The following is a 19,745-nucleotide window of genomic DNA, read 5'->3' on the forward strand; positions in this document are numbered from 1 at the left end:
TTGGGGCGGTGAGTAGAATTGAGAGAGAACAAGAGCCCAACGCCAAGTGAGAAAACAAGGAACGAGACCAAAAAAATGCAATAAAGAAGGGACATCAAAAAGTCACTTAGGCAATGCAACTAAAACAGCCCTTAATTCATTTACCCACAATGATTTGTTTTAGGTGTCTGCTGTGGCTAGCACTCTTCCCTCAGAGTCAGAAGGTTATGGGTTCAAGTTCCACTCCAAAGACTTGAGCACAAAATCCAGGCTGACACTCCCAGTGCAGTGCCGAGGGAGCGCCGCACCGTCGGCGGGGCAGTGCCGAGGGAGCGCCGCACCGCCGGCGGGGCAGTGCCGAGGGAGCGCCGCACCGCCGGCGGGGCAGTGCCGAGGGAGCGCCGCACCGCCGGCGGGGCAGTGCCGAGGGAGCGCCGCACCGCCGGCGGGGCAGTGCCGAGGGAGCGCCGCACCGCCGGCGGGGCAGTGCCGAGGGAGCGCCGCACTGCCGGCGGGGCAGTGCCGAGGGAGCGCCGCACCGCCGGCGGGGCAGTGCCGAGGGAGCGCCGCACTATCGGAAGGAGCGCTGCGCTGTCAGAGGTGACATATCCTATTGATCGTTCTGATGTTCCAGAGAAAACTTCCCTGCTCTTCTTCGACAGTGGCGTGGGATCTTTTACGTCCACCTGAGAGAGCAGACGGGGCCTTGGTTTAACGTCTCAGCCGAAAGACGGCAGTGCAGCACTCCCTCAGCACTGCACTGGAGTGTCAGCCTAGCTTTTGTGCTCCAGTCTCTGGAGTAGGATTTGAATCCACAACCTTCTGACTCAGAGCCGAGAGAGCTACCCACAGAGCCACCCACAGAGCCACGGCTGACATCCTTGGAGATCCTGGGAAGGAATGAGTCCAAGTTGGAGACTGAACGAGGGAGGTGTGGAAGGGGACATCCATTTCCGAACCCATGCTGGTTAAGTGCGATTATCAGTCGGGACAGGGTCTAGCTCAGCTTCGATGTCGATACAAGGCTTAAAAAGAAAAACAACTCACCTTTATCAGCCACTCTGGGGTTACCACGGGGATCCCCCTGGCAACGGCACACAGGAACTTCACCGTACGCCGGATCCGGTCTGTGACTAAGTGTGTGCTGTCATGCACCGACTCCACCACCTCGCCTCCGAGCTGCTTAATCACCTCCTGCCCATTCTCATCGACCAGTCCCGTGAACATGATCTGGGAGTAGAGAGAGGGGGGAGAGAGAGACAGGGGGAGCGGAAGAGATGCCATGAGCTGGGACAGTGAGAGGCCGAAAGCTTTAAAAAAAACCAGCTCAACTCCAGAAGAAAGCTTTTGGAAATGATAAGCTGCTACAGGGGGAAGATCGATCTGGGGGAGCGGTAGGGAGAGGAGGGGAGAGAGGAGGAGGTGGGAGAGAGGAGAGGGGGGGGGGGGGGGGGGAGAGGGGGGAGGGAGGCGGAGGGTCACTACTATCTGCTCAAAGATATAATCATAATTGTGCTGTGAAATGCAGCAAAGGATATTGCGAGCAAAATTAATTTAGCCGAGACACATTTGTGGTTAATGAAAAGCTTACAAATGTTTGTGCAGGACCCTGACAGGATACACTCGATCAGTAATACATTAAAGTCCTGCAGGTGACGCTTACTGCCAGTGACCCGACCCTCGCTCCCCCCCGTGACCCGACCCTCGCTCCCCCCCGTGACCCGACCCTCGCTCCCCCCCTCCATGACCCGACCCTCGCTCCCTCCGTGACCCGACCTTTGCTCCCCCTTGCCCCAACCCTCGCTACACCCACCGTGACCCGACCCTCGCCCCCCCCCCTGCCGTGACCCGACCCTCGCCCCCCCCCCCTCTCCGTGACCCGGCCCTCGCTCCCCCCGTGACCCGACCCTCGCTACACCCCCCCGTGACCCGACCCTCGCTCCCCCTTGCCCCAACCCTCGCTACACCCACCGTGACCCGACCCTCGCCGCCCCCCCACCCCACGACCCGACCCTCGCTCCCCCCCCCCTCCCTCTCCGTGACCCGGCTCTCGCTCCCCCCGTGACCCGACCCTCGCTACACCCCCCGTGACCCGACCCTCGATCCCCCACCGTTACGTGACCCTTACTCCCCCCGTGACCTGACCCTCGCTACACCCCCCGTGACCCGACCCTCGCTACACCCCCCCGTGACCTGTCCCTCGCTCCCCCCGTTACGTGACCCTCGCTCCCCCCATTACGTGACCCTCGCTCCCCCCGTGACCCGACCCGCGCTCCCCCCGTGACCCAACCCGCACTCCCCCCGTGACCCGACCCGCGCTCCCCCCAGTGACCTGACCCTCGCTCCCCCCCGTGACCCGACCCTTCCTCATGAACATTCACAATCTGCTGCTCACTTTAGGCGGAGCGACGCTCTCCGGGAGGGCGCCCGAGGACGAGGGAGAGGACAGCCGACCTGCTCGGCGACGGGTTTTCACCTGCGGCGGGGTGCTGGGTTCCTTCTCACTGTCTGATGGACTAGCCGCCCGTGTGCGGCGCTTACGTCCCGACGATAATCCCATCTCCTGTGAAGAGGGCCGTGTACATTCCTAAAAACAGGGAGAGGGAGGGAAGTGAGTGCTTTGGCAAGTTCGTGAGCTGGAGGGGTTCATTTTAAAGATAAGGATGACAGATTGTCGCGAAGGTATCTCTTCCCCTCTCCCTGCTTGAGTTTACATGCTGTGCTTTCCACAGCGAGACGCCCAAGACAATGAACTCCCACATTCTACCCTACATAAACTTGAGGTCATCCAAAACTCGGCTGCCCGTGTCCTAACTCGTGCCAAGTCCCGTTCGCCCATCATCCCTGTGCTCGCTGACCTACAATGACTCACAGTTAAGCAATGCCACGATTTTCAAAATTCTCATCCTTGTTTTCAAATCCCTCCATGGTCTCGCCCCCCCCCCCCAATCTCTGTAAACCCCTTCAGCCCCCCGCCACCTGCCCCCGGAGATATCTGCGCTCCTCTAATTCTGCCCTCTTGAGCATCCCTGATTATAATCGCTCAACCATTGGTGGCCGTGCCTTCTATTGCCAAGGCCCTAAGCTCTGGAATTCCCTGCCTAAACCTCTCCGCCTCTCTACCTCTCTTTCCTCCTTTAAGACGCTCATTAAAACCTACCTCGTTGACCAAGCTTTTGGTCATCTGCCCTAATATCTCCTTATGTGGCTCAGTGTCAAATTTTTTGCCTTAAAATACTCCTGTGAAGCGCCTTGGAACGTTTTACTACATTTAAGGTGCTACATAAATGCAAATTGTTGTTGAACTACTTTTCTTTCGGGCTTTTGCCGATTTTCACGCCCGCTTTCCTGAAGCCACTGCCGGGGTAAAGCTCCACAAGGATCTATATCGCTCGAGTGCCCATGTTCCAGCCTAGCTAGCGTGGGCTGGTGTCAGAGTGGAGCCTGATCCTGCTCTCACCAACACATGGACTTTCCAGCAGAATCACGGGGTCAGTTGACGAGCATCAGCCGTGGTAGCATCCTCAACTCTGAGTCAGGCCCCTCTCCAGGCCTGCAGCACATGATCCAGGCCGACACTTCAGTGCAGCACGGAGGGAGTGCTGCACGGTAGGAGGTGCCGTCTTTCACGTGAGATATGTTACGACTGAGGGCACCCAGCTTCCTGGCCATTCATCTCACTGCATGAAATGGGTTACATAAATTCAAGGAATCAGGAGCAATTTTCCCTCACTAGCTGAAATATAGCATCCCGAACCGGTTTCACCGGTTGGCATCAGCTAACAGATCAGAGATTGAACCAATAAACTGCTCGGCATATTGCCACACCAGGCAGCATATCTACTCACTGAGCCACACACACAGAGCCAAAGTAAAAGAGGAGTCTTTTAGAGAAGTTATGTTAAACTTATACAGAACCTTAGACCACACTTGGAGTGCTGTGCACCATTCTAGTCTCCATATTACAAAAAGGATAGGCAAGGTGCAAGAAAGATTTACCAGGATGATACCAGAACTGAGAGTTAGAACGATCAGGAAAGATTGAACAAGCTGGGGCTTTTTTTCTCTAGAAAAGGCTGCGGGGCGATTTAATAGAGGACTTTAAGATTATTAAAGGGTTTGATAGGGTAGATGCAGAGATGTTTCCACTTGTGGGTGAGACTACACCTGGAGTATTGTGTGCAGTTTTGGTCTCATACCTAAGGATGGATATACTTACCATAGAGGGAGTGCAACGAAGGTTCACCAGACTGAATCCTGGGATGGGGGATTGTCCTATGAGGAGAGATTGAGTAGACTAGGCCTATATTCTCTAGAGTTTAGAAGAATGAGAGGGGATTTCATTGAAACATACAAAATTCTTACAGGGCTTGACAGGGTAGATACAGGGAGGATGTTTCCCCTGACTGGGGAGTCTAGAACCAGGGATCACAGTCTCAGAATAAGGGGTCGGCCATTTAGTACTGAGATAAGGAGAAATTTCTTCACTCAGAGCGTGGTGAATCTTTGGAATTCTCTACCCCAGAGGGCTGTGGAGGCTCAGTCGTTGAGTATATTCAACATAGAAGATACGAGCAGGAGTAGGCCATTCGGCCCCTCGAGCCTGCTCTGCCATTCAATGAGATCATGGCTGATCATCCAAATTCAGTACCCTGTCCCTGCCTTCTCCCCATATCCCCTGATCCCTTTAGCTTTAAGAAATATATCCAACTCTTTCTTGAATATATTTAATGAACTGGCCTCCACCACCCTCTGTGGCAGAGAATTCCACAGGTTCACCACTCTCTGGGTGAAGAAATTCCTCCTCATTTTAGTCCTAAATGTCCTACCCCTTATCCTTAGACTATGACCCCTGGTTCTGGACTCCCCGACCACTGGGAACATCCTTCCAGCATCTAGTCTGTCCAGGTCTGACAGAATTTTATAGGTTTCGATGAGATCCCCTCTCAATCTTCTAAACTCCAGTGAGTATAAGCCCAATCGACACAATCTCTCCTCATACGTCATTCCTGCCATCCCAGGTATCAGTCTGGTGAATCTTCGCTGAACTCCTTCCATGGCAAGAACATCCTTCCTCAGATAAGGCGACCAAAACTGCACACAATGCTCAAGGTGCGGTCTCACCAAGGCCCTGTACAACTGTAGCAAGACATCCTTGTTCCTGTACTCGAACCCTCTTGCTACGAAGGCCAACATACCATTTGCCTTCTTAACCGCCTGCTGCACCTGCATGCTTACCTTCAGCAACTGGTGCACAAGAACACCCAGGTCTCGTTGCACTTCCCCTTCTCCCAATCTCTTGCCATTCAAATAATAATCTGCCTTCCTGTTTTTGCCACCAAAGTGGATAACCTCACATTTATCCACATTATAGTGCATTTGCCATGTTTCTGCCCAATCACCTAACCTGTCCAAATCGTACTGGAGTTTCATGACATCCTCCTCACAGCATACCCTCCCACTCAACTTTGTGTCATCTGCAAATTTGGAGATATTACATCCAATTCCCTCGTCCAGGTCATTAATATATATTGTGAACAGCTGGGGTCCTAGGACCGATCCTTGCGGTCACTGCCTGCCACTCGGAAAACGACCCGTTTATTCCAACTCTTTGCTTTCTGTCCGCCAACCAGTTCTCTATCCAAGTCAATACCTTGCCCCCAATCCCATGTGCCTTAATTTTGCACGCTAATCTCTTAAGACAGAGAGCGATAAGATTTTTGACTATCAAGGGAATCAAGGAATATGGGGATAGTGCAGGAAAGTAGAGATGAGGTAGAAGACCAGCCATGATCTTATTAAATGGCGGAGCAGGCTCGAGGGGCCAAATGGCCAACTCCTGCTCCTATTTCTAATGTTCTTAAAACTAGAGGCCATAAATATAGGATAGTCATTAATAAATCCAATAAGGAATTCAGGAGAAACTTCTTTACCCAGAGAGTGCTGAGATTGGAGAACTCGCTACCGCAGGGAGTGGTTGGGGGTGAATAGTACAGATGCATTTAAGGGGAAGCTAGATAAGCATGAGGGAGAAAGGAATAGAAGGATATGTTGATGGAGTTAGATGATGAAGGGCGGGAGGAGACTCGTGTGGAGCTTGAACGCCGGCATGGAACTGTTGCCGAGCGGCCTGTTTCTGTGCTGTAAATACTATGTAGGAGTCACTGACCTGCTTCCTCCTGCCTCTGCCCGCTGGGCGTGGCTGCGATGAACTATCGGTTTGCGGAGCGCTCTCGACGCTCTCAGCCTGACTTTGCGACGCGGCCACGGACCTCTGCTTGGCTCTGCGCCCTCGGACGGTGGGAACCTGGGGCCTCTCCTCCTCCGTGGTGGACACGGAGACGGTCTTCTTCGGCCTGCCCCTGCCTCTCTTCGGCTTGTCCGCCGGCGTGGCAACCCCTTCGCCCGCTGCATTGGCGCTCGCCTCCGGGGCTTTCTGCCGCTGGCCTTTCCCGCCGGCCTCTCGGCCCTGCACGTCGCCAGCGGCGTTGGATCTCAAGCTCCGCTGCCGGCTCTGGTCGCCGGGGACGGCTGTTTCCTCCTGGCGCCTGCCGCCGGTCTCCGCCTCCACAACGCTCAGCTTCCTCCTGCCCCGCCTGCCGCTCGCCCGGCTCGGCGCTGGTTTTGGGGCCAGGGTCTCGCTGCTGCGTTCCTCCGCGCCAGGATCGGCTACTTCCCCTCCAGCGCTCGTCGGTGAACCTCCAGCCACCTGCACCGGTGCCGTATCTCCTGAACATTCTCCGTTCGCCTCCTCGCTGGCCTGAGCCGATTGCTGTTCTGCCAGAGCCCAGGAGTTCACCACCTCGTTCGCTTGCTGGCTGCCGTCCCTCTCTCCGCCTTCAGGAGCCTCCGGTTGGTCCGTCGCTGCCGACGAGTCCGTTCTGCTCTCGTTTTCGGGAGAGTCTTCAGTCAGGCTCCTCCTCCCGGTCTTTGGTGGGGGATCGGGCCACTCTTCCGACGTGGGAGCCGGCCCATCCTCAGCGCGCACGGCAGGGGCCGGCCCTTGAGCGATAAAGGCTTCTTCAGGTTCCGTCGCACACTCCACCTCAGCGGCCTGGTTCTGTAAGCAGAAGGGCTGGGTCTCCTCGATCGCCCACTGGTCTTCCTGATTAGATTCTGCCGGCTGTTCCTCACCGGACTCCGAAGGATCCCGCTGCTGAGCCGCAACAGGACACCGGGGTAACAGCGGCAGCCACGAATGGCTGCGTGGCCTCTTCCTCTGAGCTGCTCACTGCCGCAGCACCACCTGTGGAAAAACAGAGCAGGTGCGTGATCAGACTCGGTCCACAGGTCAAATCAAAGGGTCATAGAATACTACAGCACAGAAGGAGGCCATTTGGCCCATCGAATCTGCGCCGGCTCTTGCGAAGAGCAAGCCAATTAGTCCCACTCCCCCGCTCTTTTCCCCAATAGCCCTGCAATTTTTTCTCCTTCAAGTATTTATCCAAATCACTTGGTTCTAAAATGTACACGTTTTCTAGGCTTCTCTTACAGCTCGTTGCTAAAGACAAGAGCGCGAATGTTCCAATACAATCAGGTTCCAGGTTCCGTGCCCACTCTAAACAGAGTTGATTGACTTTCCCTACAAGTTACTTACAGGTGTCAACCGTGGCTCAGTGGGCAGCACTCCCGCCTTCGTGTCAGAAGGTCGTGGGTTCAAGTCCCGCTCCACAGACTTGAGCGCATAAACTAGGCTGACACTCCCAGTGTCTCTTTCGGATGAGACGTTAAACCGAGGCCCCGTCTGCCCTCTCAGGTGGATGTAAACGATCCCGCAGCACTACAGCGAAGAAGAGTTGGGGAGTTCTCCCCAGTGTCCTGGGCTAATATTTATCACCCAACCAAAATCGCTAAAAAACAGATTATTTGGTCATTGCTGTTTGTGGGAGCTTGCTGTGCCCACATTGGCTGCCGCGTTTCCTACATTACAACAGTGACTACACTTCACAAGTACTTCACTGGCTGTGAAGCACTCTGGGACGCCCTGAGGTTGTGAAAGGCACTATATAAATGCAAGTTCGTTCTTTCTTTGCTGGGGAAAATGCCATTCACCGCGTGAGGGAAGCACTGGTCCATAGAAATTGTCTGAGTGATACCCCACAGGAAAGATTCCGGACCTTGACGCAAACCCCCTCCCCCTCCCTCCCGTCCAACCTCAGGACGCGGCTACCTCAAATCTCCCGGACAGAACTGCTGCAGGCTTTGCGATGAGACCGTTTATAACCGCTACACGATTATCAGACAAGATTTGAAGCTCACTACATGAGAATCGCAGGCTTCAACTCGCAGTGACGTAGCCCCAATAGGCTACATTACTGTACAATACTGGTTGGAAGACCGCTCGGATTCTCTTCCTTACCTTTAGCTTTTCCAAGTTGACTCCCTCGATCAAAACCAGAAGTAAATGGCTCTGGAAAAGGAAAAAAATATACAGCTGTGTGCAAGATATTGAAAATAGTGCAGATGAGGCTCAGCCTTTATAGTTATCCCCCTAACAAACATCATTGATTTTACATGGACGTATAAAAAGGGAATTTTAAATCTTAGCAGCCAATAATGGTCACCTTTTTAAAATAAAGGTGGCTCTGAAAAACAAAGCAAAGGAAGAACTTGCATTTACATTGTACTTCTCACAACCTCAAATCCTGAGGCCGTGAAAGCCGCTGTATAAATGTAACCTCTTTGTTTCTTCTTTTCACTTCCTAGCCCACGGACACGATGGAAAATTGGAACCCCTCTGACTGCCACCCCAGCAGACCTCAGCTAACTCGAGAGGTCAGGAATCGAACTTGGGAGGTGTACGGCTCACGTTTCACACTAAAACCGACGGCACAAGCCCGTCGCTTTCTAAAATTAAAATAAATGCAGCTATTAAACTTCACTCTTGCCCCTCCCTTTAACTCTACTTCGCTGGCATGCCATTTTAAATGGCTAGTAACTACAGGAACATATCTTCAACCCTCCAGCTCCTGTCAATCTGGTTTGTGGTGATCAGGATGAGAAGAGAGCCAAGGGCATTAGACAGGTGCGCATGGCAGGGAAACTGAAGGGGTTTAATCCGCGCTCGCTCTGACTGTTGCCCAGACTACGGTTCCATGGGTTCTGGCCAGCCTCTGCTACTTATTATTCAAGTGCCAGTCTTCACGCCGATTGCCAGCAGGCTGTTTAATCCCAGCAGAGCCCGAATGCCTTCCTCATCCGATGCCTGTGCACTTTGCAGCGTGGGGTCGCTAAACAGCGATCAGAAGCAACTTCTCAGCCTTGCACAACTTGAGCCAACTCACTGGCACCCGCGAGGAGGAGGCCAGCTGACTCAGCACGGACCAGGAATTGAAAATGGAATTTGACCGGCCTTATACAGCATAACTACGCACCAGATCACCTCAGTTGAGAAATCAGCACTGGTAAATGGTTCTGCTGTTGCCATTTACACCTCCTCTCGCCTCATCTTTTGTTTCTTTACTTGTCTCATTACCATCTCCTTTTGCCTTGCACCATCATCCCGTTTGTGATTAAATCGCTCCTGCCCTCCACCCTCTCACAGACCTTGCTTTTTGTTCTTTCCTCCCTTTGCCGCCCTTTCTCTGCCTCTGTACTTGCTTATAAATTGTTAAATCTCTAACTTTTTCCAGTTCGGATGAAAGGTCATCGACCTGAAACGTTGGGGTAGATTTTGCCGAACCTGTCGGGAAGGCGGCGGGACTTCCCCTTTCGGGTTTTTGACCCGCCTACTTTGACGTCCGGCCAATCTGCGTGATTTTCCCTTGATTGACCTTGTTGAGCCCGCCCAGCGGGCTCAGCAGGCCAATTAAGGGCCACCCGGCAACAGGTGGTGTCACAGACTGAAATTTCATCTGTCAAGAAATACAGGAAACTTTGGTTTATCCGGAGGTTGTATGTCCGGAAACTTCGATCTAACGGCAGAAATCAGCAGCTGTTTTGGTTAGGTTTTTTTTCTTCACCTAGCATTTTTTTTTTTTTTTTTTTTTATAAATAAAACAGCCAGGCTCTGGAAAGCGTCTCTGTAGCTTAGCAACAGCTTCAGAGACGCTTCCAAGGTACGGGTCGAGTGTTTACAAGCTGTTGCTAAGCAACAGTGTTTGTTGTCAGATACGGAGATGAAAACCTCCGTATCTGACAACATCAGCGCTGGTCTATCCGGAAGTTTTGATAGAACGGCAGCAGCTCAGTCCCGTCGGTGCCGGATATCGCGAAGTTTCCTGTATCAGTGTCTCACAGCTGTTTGAAGCTGTGAAACACTGACACTCTGAGTTCTAACCTGAGTCATTCTGCACAGGCTCAGTTAGAACTCTTACTGGCACTCAAAGCTGAAGGCTGTCACTTTTGACAGATCGCAGCCGTTCACAGCTTTAAGTTCCGGCCGAGTGATGCGCTCCCGACAGCTACAGGAAGAAAGGCTGCTAAGGTAAGTAAAAGTTTTTTACACACTTTAGACACACCAAACACACTTACTTTTGCACTCATGCACCCATCACTCACCTGAGCGCCGACATCGCAACCCCTCCAACTCCTTCAACCCGACGGCCTGCCTGCTCTACCTGGCGTGGTTTGGAGCCGTCGGGAAACCCACACGAAACCCCTCAAAATAGGGATTATGCTAAAAACTGCCTGTTAGGCAGTTAATTGGCACTAATCCCTTCCCGCTTGGTTTCGGCGGGTCCCAGTGCGGGGCGGGTACCCGCCGCCCCTGAAACTTACGTGGGGCGGGGTTTTGGGCGGGACCCCCAAATTCGGGATTCCCCCCCCCCCCCCCCACATGCCTGAAACCCCGCCTAACGGCTGGGGGAAAATTGGGGCCGTTAACTCTGTTTCTCTCTCCACAGATGCTGCCTGACCCGCTGAGCATTTCCAGCATTTTCTGTTTTTACCTCTTGCTTTTATTCTCCTCAAATGAATACGAATTTAACATAAAAAGCAGTTACTCTGCCTTCTGATGAGTAAAAAGTCCCTGCAAGCTTTGTGATCAAAATCCCATTCGGTAACAACACAAAACAAGTCGCCAGCCATATTGGGTCAAAGAAATCGCGGGTTTGTTTCATGAAAAGCCAAACTATTTCAAGAGCGAACAGACTTTATACGCAAGATCTTTTATAAATCACTTAAATTAAATGTTGAATCTGACCACTTCATTGTAACAAAAATACAAGGGATTGCAAATGATCAATGCTAACTAAGACAACTAGGATACGTCTTTATAAAGAATATTTTCAAACTCCCTCTTGCACTGGCTCTGCCTGTGATTTGCCTACCACAAATTTGCAGTTAAGGATGTCAAGACCTTAGAGAGGGTGCAGCAGAGATTTACTAGAATGGTACCAGGAATGAGGGACTTCAGTTATGTGGAGAGACTGGAGAAGCTGAGGTTGTTCTGCTCAGAGCAGAGATGGTTAAGAGGAGATTTGATAAAGACGTTCAAAATCATGAGAGGTTTTGATAAGAGTAAATAAGGTGAAACGGATTCCACTGGCAGAAGGGTCGGTAACCAAAGAAAACAAATTTAAGGTGATTGGCAATAGAACCAGAGGTGACATGAGGAAACTTTTTTTTTTTTTTTTTTAAACACGGAGTTGTGATCTGGAATGCACTGCCTGAAAGGGCAGTGGAAGCAGATTCAATAATAACTTTCAAAAGGGTATCGGATAAATGCACGTAGGGAAAAATTTGCAGGGCTATGGGGAAAGAGCAGGAGGGAGTGGGACAAATTGGAGAGCTCTTTCAAAGAGCCAGCACAGGCACGATGGGCCAAAGGGCCTCCTTCTGTGCTGTATCATTCTATGAATTGCCCCCTTAAAAAAGGTTGGTTTTTTTTGGTTGCAAAAGTTGCTACAATTATTCGTCAAGATGACAAGCTGCCGATCTTGGCAGTCTCGTCAGATGTGCCACTGAGCGGGGCCAAGCTGCCCGGGCAACAGGATGAAAAGAACACTGGACAGGATCCAATCTCCAGTCACTGCTCCAGCCATCTACAAAGCAGCATTGGCAGAAGGCAGCCCAGTTTAAAAAGAACACACACTATATATATATTTTTTTAAATGCGAGACATCCCGATGGCTCTGTTGGTAAAAGCAGGTTGTGACGGAGACCGGGAGGTGCCAGGTTTAATCCCTGCTCTGTGCCAAATTAGCCAATCTGAGCCATGGTGGTAGTAGGGCCAATAAAACTGGCTGCAGCACCACCCCTGGGTCGCGGGGATGGGAGAGGAAAGATCAACAAAGGGTTCAGGCTCCTGACTGCTAACCAGCGACCCCTGCTGGAAACAGCACGTGTGGAGGTCAGGATCAGGTTAGACTCCGATAAGACTGCCAACTTGGGGTTGAATTACAGAATCTCTACTGGCAAAATTGGACAACACTGCGGAGTTAGAAGGCAGGGACTGTGGTGACGGATAGGGTGTTGCATTTGAACAGGACACAGGACATTGACACAGTTCGCAAAGGCTGTGTACGCTCTGGGTTAGATGCTGGGTAAAATTCCCCTACAAGAGGCTATAACCCTGAGCGCCTGTAGTACTGGAGGTTATTTCCATTTACGCTGCACTCACCTATTTTGTCTCCCAAGACTGCCAATTTGGTGTCGAGTTACAGAACCCACACTGTGAAGGTTGTGCCCAGTGCGAGGCTAGATTTTGCCCCACAACCATTTCATCCCATCCCTCCATGCGTCGGACCCCACAGAAACATCCGATGGTCTCTCCGTGAGGAATATGAGGGGCCTGTATCTGGGCCTAGGACTGACACTGAAAGCATCTCAGCTCAAAGACACAAACTCCTCTAGCGGTACATTTATCCGAATCTTACTTTTGAAAGTGTCTTTGTCAAAAGCTGGAGACTGAAAGGTGAATGGCTGCGTGGCCTCTTCGTCTGCGCTGCTCGCTGCGTCAGTGCCACCTGTGAAAAAACAAAGGTGGTGCGTGATCGGACTGGTCCACGGCTCAAATCACTTCTTTATAATATGAACACGTTTTTCAGGCTTTTCTTACAGCTCGTTGCTAAAGACAACTGTTAAACAACGTAAAATTATATGGCACCTTTTAACACAGAAAACATCCTAAGGCACTTGGCAGCGCAAAAACGGTTAAAAAGAACTTGCATTTCTATAGCACCTTTCACTTTCTCAGGACGTCCCAAAGTGCTTTACAGCCAATGAAGTGTGGTCACCGTTGTAATGTAGACTTGTAATGAAGACGTGGTAAAAAATGATAAGCTTTGAGGAGGATTTGAAAGGCAGCAAGGCACAGAGAGTCAGGGAGTGAGTTCAGAACAGCAGACCTGAGATAGCTGGAGGCTCTGCCACCAATGGCGGAGCAAAGAGCAGGCGGGAGAGAGAGAGAGAGAGAGAGAGAGGAAAGATACAGAGGAGGCCAGAACTGGAAAACCAGAGAAAATGGGCTCAGAACAGACATAGGGCAAGGTGAGGCCCTGGAGGGGTCGGCAAAGGAGAACAGGACTTTGAAATCAATGCACTGGGGAACATAGAAACATAGAAGATAGGAGCAGGAGTAGGCCATTCGGCCCCTCGAGCCTGCTCCGCCATTCAATGAGATCATGGTTCATCATCCAAATACAGAACCCTGTCCCTGCTTTCTCCCCATATCACTTGATCCCTTTAGCCTTAAGAAATATATCTAACTCCTTCTTGAATATATTTAATGAATTGGCCTCAACTCCCTTCTGTGGTAGAGAATTCCACAGGTTCACCACTCTCTGGATGAAGAAATTCCTCCTCATCTCAGTCCTAAATGGCTTACTCCTTATCCTTAGACTGTGACCCCTGGTTCTGGACTCCCCGACCATCGGGAACATCCTTCCTGCATCTAGACTGTCTAGTCCTGTTAGAATTTTATACGTTTCAATAAGATCCCCTCTCATTCTTCTAAACTCTAGTGAATATAAGCCTAATCGACCCAATCTCTCCTCAAACGTCATTCCTGCCATCCCAGGCATCAGTCTGGTGAATCTTCGCTGCACTCCCTCCATGGCAAGAACATCCTTCCTCAGATAAGGCGACCAAAACTGCACACAATACTCAAGATGTGGTCTCACCAAATGCCTGTACAACTGCAGCAAGACATCCTTGTTCCTGTACTCAAACCCTCTCGCTACGAAAGCCAACATACCATTTGCCTTCTTAACCGCCTGCTGCACCTGCATGCTTACCTTCAGCGGCTGGTGCACAAGGACACCCAGGTCTCGTTGCACTTCCCCCTTCTCCCAATCTATTGCCGTTCAGATAATAATCTGCCTTCCTGTTTTTGCCACCAAAGTGGATAACCGCACATTTATCCACATTATACAGCATCTGCCATGCTTCTGCCCAATCACCCAACCTGTCCGAATCATACTGGAGTTTCTCGGCATCCTCCTCACAGCCCACACGCTCACCCAGCTTTGTGTCATCTGCAAACTTGGGAGATATTACATCTAGTTCCCTCGTCTAGATCATTAATATATATTGTGAATAGCTGGGGTCCTAGGACCGATCCCTGCGGTACCCCACTAGTCACTGCACGCCACTCGGAAAAAGAGCCGTTTATTCCAACTCTTTGCTTCCTGTTTGCCAACCAGTTCTCTATCCAAGTCAGTACCTTGCCCCCAATCCCATGTGCCTTAACTTTACACGCTAATCTCTTAGCGGGACCTTATCGAAAGCCTTCCGAAAGTCCAAATACACCACATCCACTGGTTCTCCCTTATCTATTCTACCAGTTACATCCTCAAAAAATTCCAGTAGATTAGTCAAGCATGATTTATCTTTTGCAAATCCATGTTGACTTTGTCCGATCCGGTCACTGTTTTCCAGGTGCTCTGCTATTACATCTTTTATAATGGACTCTAGCATTTTCCCCACTACCGATGTCAGGCTTACCGGTCTGTAATTCCCCGTTTTCTCTCTACCACCTTTTTTGAATAGTGGGGTAACATTAGCTACCCTCCAATCCAATGGGAACTGTTTCAGAGTCTATCGAATTTTGGAAGATGACCAGCAATGCATCTACTATTTCTAGGGCCACTTCCTTAAGTACCCTAGGATGTAAATTATCAGGCCCTGGGGATTTATCGGCCTTCAATCCTATCAATTTCCCTAACATCATTTCCCTACAAATACTGATTTCTTTCAGTTCCTCCGTCTCATTAGACCCTATGTTCCCCGGCATCTCTGGGAGGTTATTTCTGTCCTCCTTTGTGAAGACAGAACCAAAGTATGTATTTAATTGGTCTGCCATTTCTTTGTTCCCCATTATAAATTCCCCTGATTCTGACTGCAAGGGACCTACGCTTGACTTCACCAATCTTTTTCTCTTCACATATCTATAAAAGCTTTTAGTCACTTTTTATGTTCCCTGAAAGCTTACTCTCATATTCTATTTTCCCCCTCTTAATTAATCCCTTTGTCCTCCTTTGCTGAATCCTAAACTGCTCCCAATCCTCAGGTTTACTGCTTTTTCTGGCCAATTTATATGTCCTCTCCTTGGATCTTATGCTATCCCTAAATTTCCCTTGTTAGCCATGGTTGAGTCACCTTTTGTGTTTTATTTTTATGCCATACATGGATGAACAAATTCTGTAGTTCATCCATGCGATCTTTGAATGTTTGCCATTGCCTATCCACCGTCAACCCTTTGAGTAACATTCCCCAATCAATCCTACCCAACTCGCGCCTCATACCATCGTAGTTTCCTTTATTTAAATTCAGGACCCTAGTCTCTGAGTCAACTACTTCACTCTCCATCTCACAGGGAGCCAGTGGAGGTCAGTAAGGGCAGGAGTGATTAACGAGTGGCACTTAGCGCAGGACTGTATGTGGGCAGCAGAATCTTGGGCAAGATGGAGTTAGTGTGAGGTGAAGGTCAGAGCTGGGCAAGCACAGCATTGCAGACGAGACTCTAGGTAACAAAACTGCGGACCAGGGTTCTTCAACCAACACCACCAAATGCAGTAGCAAAATACTGCTGATGCTGGAAATCCGAAATAACAACAGAAAACGCTGGAAAAACTCAGCAGGCCAGGGCAGCATCCGTGGAGAGAAACAGAGTTAACGTTTCAGGTTGATGACCTTTTGTCAGAACTGGAAAAAAAGCAGGAAAAGGAATAGATTGTGAAGCAAGTTAGGGGCTGGGAAAAGGTGGAGGCGATGAAAGAACAAAAGGGAAGGTCAGTGATAGGATAGAAAGCAGGAGAGATTAAGAGACGTTGAGAAACATCAAGAGATATTCAAGGCAAGAGGATGTGGTAATGGCACAGGTTAAGGAACAAAGGATGGCTATAGATGAAGTGTGAATTACACTGGCAGAATGAAGGACAGCTGCCATGTGGGAGGGAAGAAAAAAGGCCAAACAAAAGTGTGGATAAAAAAATATATATATATGTGATAGGGGCCGAGGTTATGATCTGAAATTGTTGAACTCTATGTTGAGTCCAGAGGGCTGTAAAGTGCCTAATCGAAAGATGAGGTGCTGTTCCTCGAGCTTACGCTGAGCTTCCGTGGAACAATGCAAGAGGCCGAGGACGGTGAGGTCCGAGTGGGAATGGAGCGGTGAACAGACCATGTATCTCACTGTTGTTTGCAGGACCTTACTATGCACAGATTAGCTGTCATATTCACCTACAGAAAAAGTGACTGCAATACAAAAACAATGAATTGCCTGTAAAGCACTTTGGGATGTCCTGGAGTCATGAAAAGATGCCATGTGAATATCAGGTCTTTTTTGTTCTGCAATGGCGGTGAGGTAAAAGGGATTGTGGTGATGGTTAGGGTGTTGCGTTTGAACAGGACACACAACTTTGGCACAGTTCACGAAGGCTGTGTACACTATGGGTTAGATGCTGGGAAAACTCCCGTATATAACCCTGAGCGCCTGTATTACTGAAAGGTTAATCCCATTTACGCTGCACTCATCTATCTTGTCTCGAAGACTGCCAATTTGGTGTTGAATTACAGAACCTACACTGTGAAGGTTGTGCCCAGTGTGAAACTAGATTTTGCCCCATAACCATTGCATCCCATCCCTCCATGCGTCAGACCCCACAGAAACATCCAATGGTCTCTCCGTCAGGAATATGAGGGGCCTGTATCTGGGCCCAGGTCTGACACTGAAAGCATCTCTCAGCTCAAAGTCACAAACTCTGCTATGGGAACATTTGTCCGAATCTTACTTTTGAAAGGGTCTTTGCCGAAAGTTGGAGACTGAAAGATGAACGGCTGCGTGGCCTCTTCCTCTGTGCTGCTCGCTGCCGCAGCACCACCTGTGAAAAACAGAGCAGGTGCGTGATCGGACTCGGTCTACGGCTCAAATCACTTCCTTCTAAAAGGTACACGTTTTTCAGGCTTTTCTTACAGCTCGTTGCTAAAGACAAGAGCGAACTGTTCCAACACAATCAAGTTACAGGTTCTGTGCCCACTCTAGACTGAGCTGATTGACTTCCCCTGCAAGTTACTTACAGGTGTCAGCTGTAGCTCAGTGGGTAGCACTCCCACCTGAGCCAGGAGGTTGTGGGTTCAAGTCCCAGTCCAGATACTTGAGCCCATAATCCAGGCCGACCCTCCCAGTGCCGGTGCCGAGCGAGAGCGGCACTATCGAGATGAGGCATTAATGCGAGGTCCCGTCTGCCCTCTCAGGTGGACGAGAAAGATCCCATGGCACTATTTTGGAGAAGAGCAGGGGCTTTATCGCCAGTGTCCTGGCCAATATCACTAAATCAGATTATCTGGCAATTATCTCTCATTGCTGTTTGTGGGATCTTGCCGTGCATAAATTGGCTGCTGCAATTCCTACGTTCCAACCGTTACTGCACTTCAAAAGTTCTTAATTGGCTGCAAAGCGTCCTGAGGTCGTGAAAGGAGCTATATAAATGCAAGTTCTTTCTTTCTTCTACAATAGAGGTGAGGCAATGTCAGAGATCAACAAGGGGTTGTGGTGACAGACAGGGTGTCGGGTTTGAACAGGACACACAACTTTGGCACAGTTCACAAAGGCGGTGTACACTATGGGTTAGATACTGGGAAAACTCCACTATATAACCCTGAATATGTCTGTATTACTGGAGGTTATTTTCTCCTACGCTGCACTTGTCTATCCTGTCTCGAAGACAGCCAATTTGGTGTTGAATTACAGAACCTACACTGTGAAGGTTGTGCCCAGTGTGAAACTAGATTTTGCCCCATAACCATTTCATCCCATCCCTTCATGCGTCAGACCCCACAGAAACATCCAATGGTCTCTCCGTCAGGAATACGAGGGGCCTGTATCTGGGCCCAGGCCTGACACTGAAAGCATCTCTCAGCTCAAAGTCACAAACTCCGCTATCAGTACATTTGGCCGAATCTTACTTTTGAAAGGGCCTTTGCCGAAAGTTGGAGACTGAAAGGTAAATGGCTGCGTGGCCTCTTCCTCTGTGCTGCTCGCTGCCGCAGCACCACCTGTGAAAAACAGAGCAGATGCGCGATCAGACTCGGTCTATGGCTCAAATCACTTCCTTCTAAAAGGTACACGTTTTTCAGGCTTTTCTTACAGCTCGTTGCTAAAAACAAGAGTGAATTGTTCCAACACAATCAAGTTACAATTTCCGTGCCCACTCTAGACTGAGCTGATTGACTTCCCCTGCAAGTTACTTACAGGTGTCAGCTGTCGCTCAGTGGGTAGCACTCCAGCCTCTGAGTCAGAAGGTCCAAGCCCCACTACAGAGACTTGCATAGAATTACATAGAATAAAAGGCACAGAAAAAGGCCATTCGGCCCAACCAGTCCATCCTGTCATTTATGCTCCACTCGAGCCTCCTCCCATCCTTCCTCATCTTACTCTATCAGCAAAACCCTCTATTCCCTTCTGATGTAGTTATCCCGTCCCCACGTGGCTCAGTGTGGCTGGAGAGATGGTGCAGGAGGGAGGGGGTTTCGATTCCTGAGGCATTAGGGCCATTTCTGGGGAAGGTGGGACCTGTACAAGCCAGACGGGTTACACCTCAACAGAGCCGGGACCAATATTCTCGTTGGCGGGGGGGCGGGGGTTGCTACTGCTGTTGGGGAGGGTTTAAACTAGCTTGGCAGGGGGATGGGCACCAGCATGTAGGAGTGGAGGGGAGGAATGAGGTGTGTGGAAGAGTGAGTGTGTTGGATGGTAGTGCTGGAGGGGAAGGTGGTGCTGGAGGCGGAAGTAGTACCATATTAGATAGGAGCAGACTAAGACTACGTAAAATTCAAAAATGGGTTCAGAATGCATGTACGTAAACGGACAAAGTGCGTTAGGTTAGTGAGCTACAAGCACAATTAGCTGTGTGGCAATATGATGGTGTGGCAATAACGGAAACGCGGCTTAAAAACGGTGAGCACTGGGCACTTAATATTCAAAGGTATAAGGTGTTCAGAAAATATAGGGAAGGAAAAAAGGGAGGTGGGGTGGCAGTGCTGATTAAGGAAGACAATGTAGTGTTGGAAAAGGAGGATGTTCTTGAGGGGACAAGGACAGAATCCATTTGGTTAGAGTTGAGGAGCAAAAAGGGTATGATCACGCTATTGGGGGTATTCTACAGGCCTCCAAATAGTGAGAGGGAGGTAGAGGAGCAAATCTGCAGGAAAATCGCAGAGATATGCAAGCGCTATAGAGTGGTGAGAATGGGGGGCTTTAATTACCCAAATATCGATTGGGATAATGTTAGGGTAAAGGGAAAGGAGGAATTTCTGAAATGTGTTCAGGGGAATTTCCTTGACCAATATGTTCTTGGCCCAACTAGGAAGGAGGCATTGCTGGA

General features: G+C 50.1%; 1 protein-coding gene across 1 annotated transcript in view; it reads right to left on the reverse strand.

The window, feature by feature from the left end:
• LOC147096178 (uncharacterized) overlaps positions 1 to 19,745 on the reverse strand; it is a 66,935-nt gene that overhangs the window by 3,501 nt on the left and 43,689 nt on the right. The window contains 8 exon segments of the mRNA XM_085975048.1: positions 1,027 to 1,209; positions 2,375 to 2,566; positions 6,149 to 7,156; positions 7,158 to 7,225; positions 8,339 to 8,389; positions 12,798 to 12,887; positions 17,154 to 17,243; positions 18,328 to 18,417. Of these exon segments, the coding sequence (XP_085831174.1) occupies positions 1,027 to 1,209; positions 2,375 to 2,566; positions 6,149 to 7,156; positions 7,158 to 7,225; positions 8,339 to 8,389; positions 12,798 to 12,887; positions 17,154 to 17,243; positions 18,328 to 18,417 (1,772 nt within the window).

This window comes from Somniosus microcephalus, unplaced genomic scaffold, assembly GCF_052327205.1.
Source record: "Somniosus microcephalus isolate GS21.2 unplaced genomic scaffold, FLI_Smic_1.0 unresolved_chr1, whole genome shotgun sequence".
NCBI classification, from domain to species: domain Eukaryota; kingdom Metazoa; phylum Chordata; class Chondrichthyes; order Squaliformes; family Somniosidae; genus Somniosus; species Somniosus microcephalus.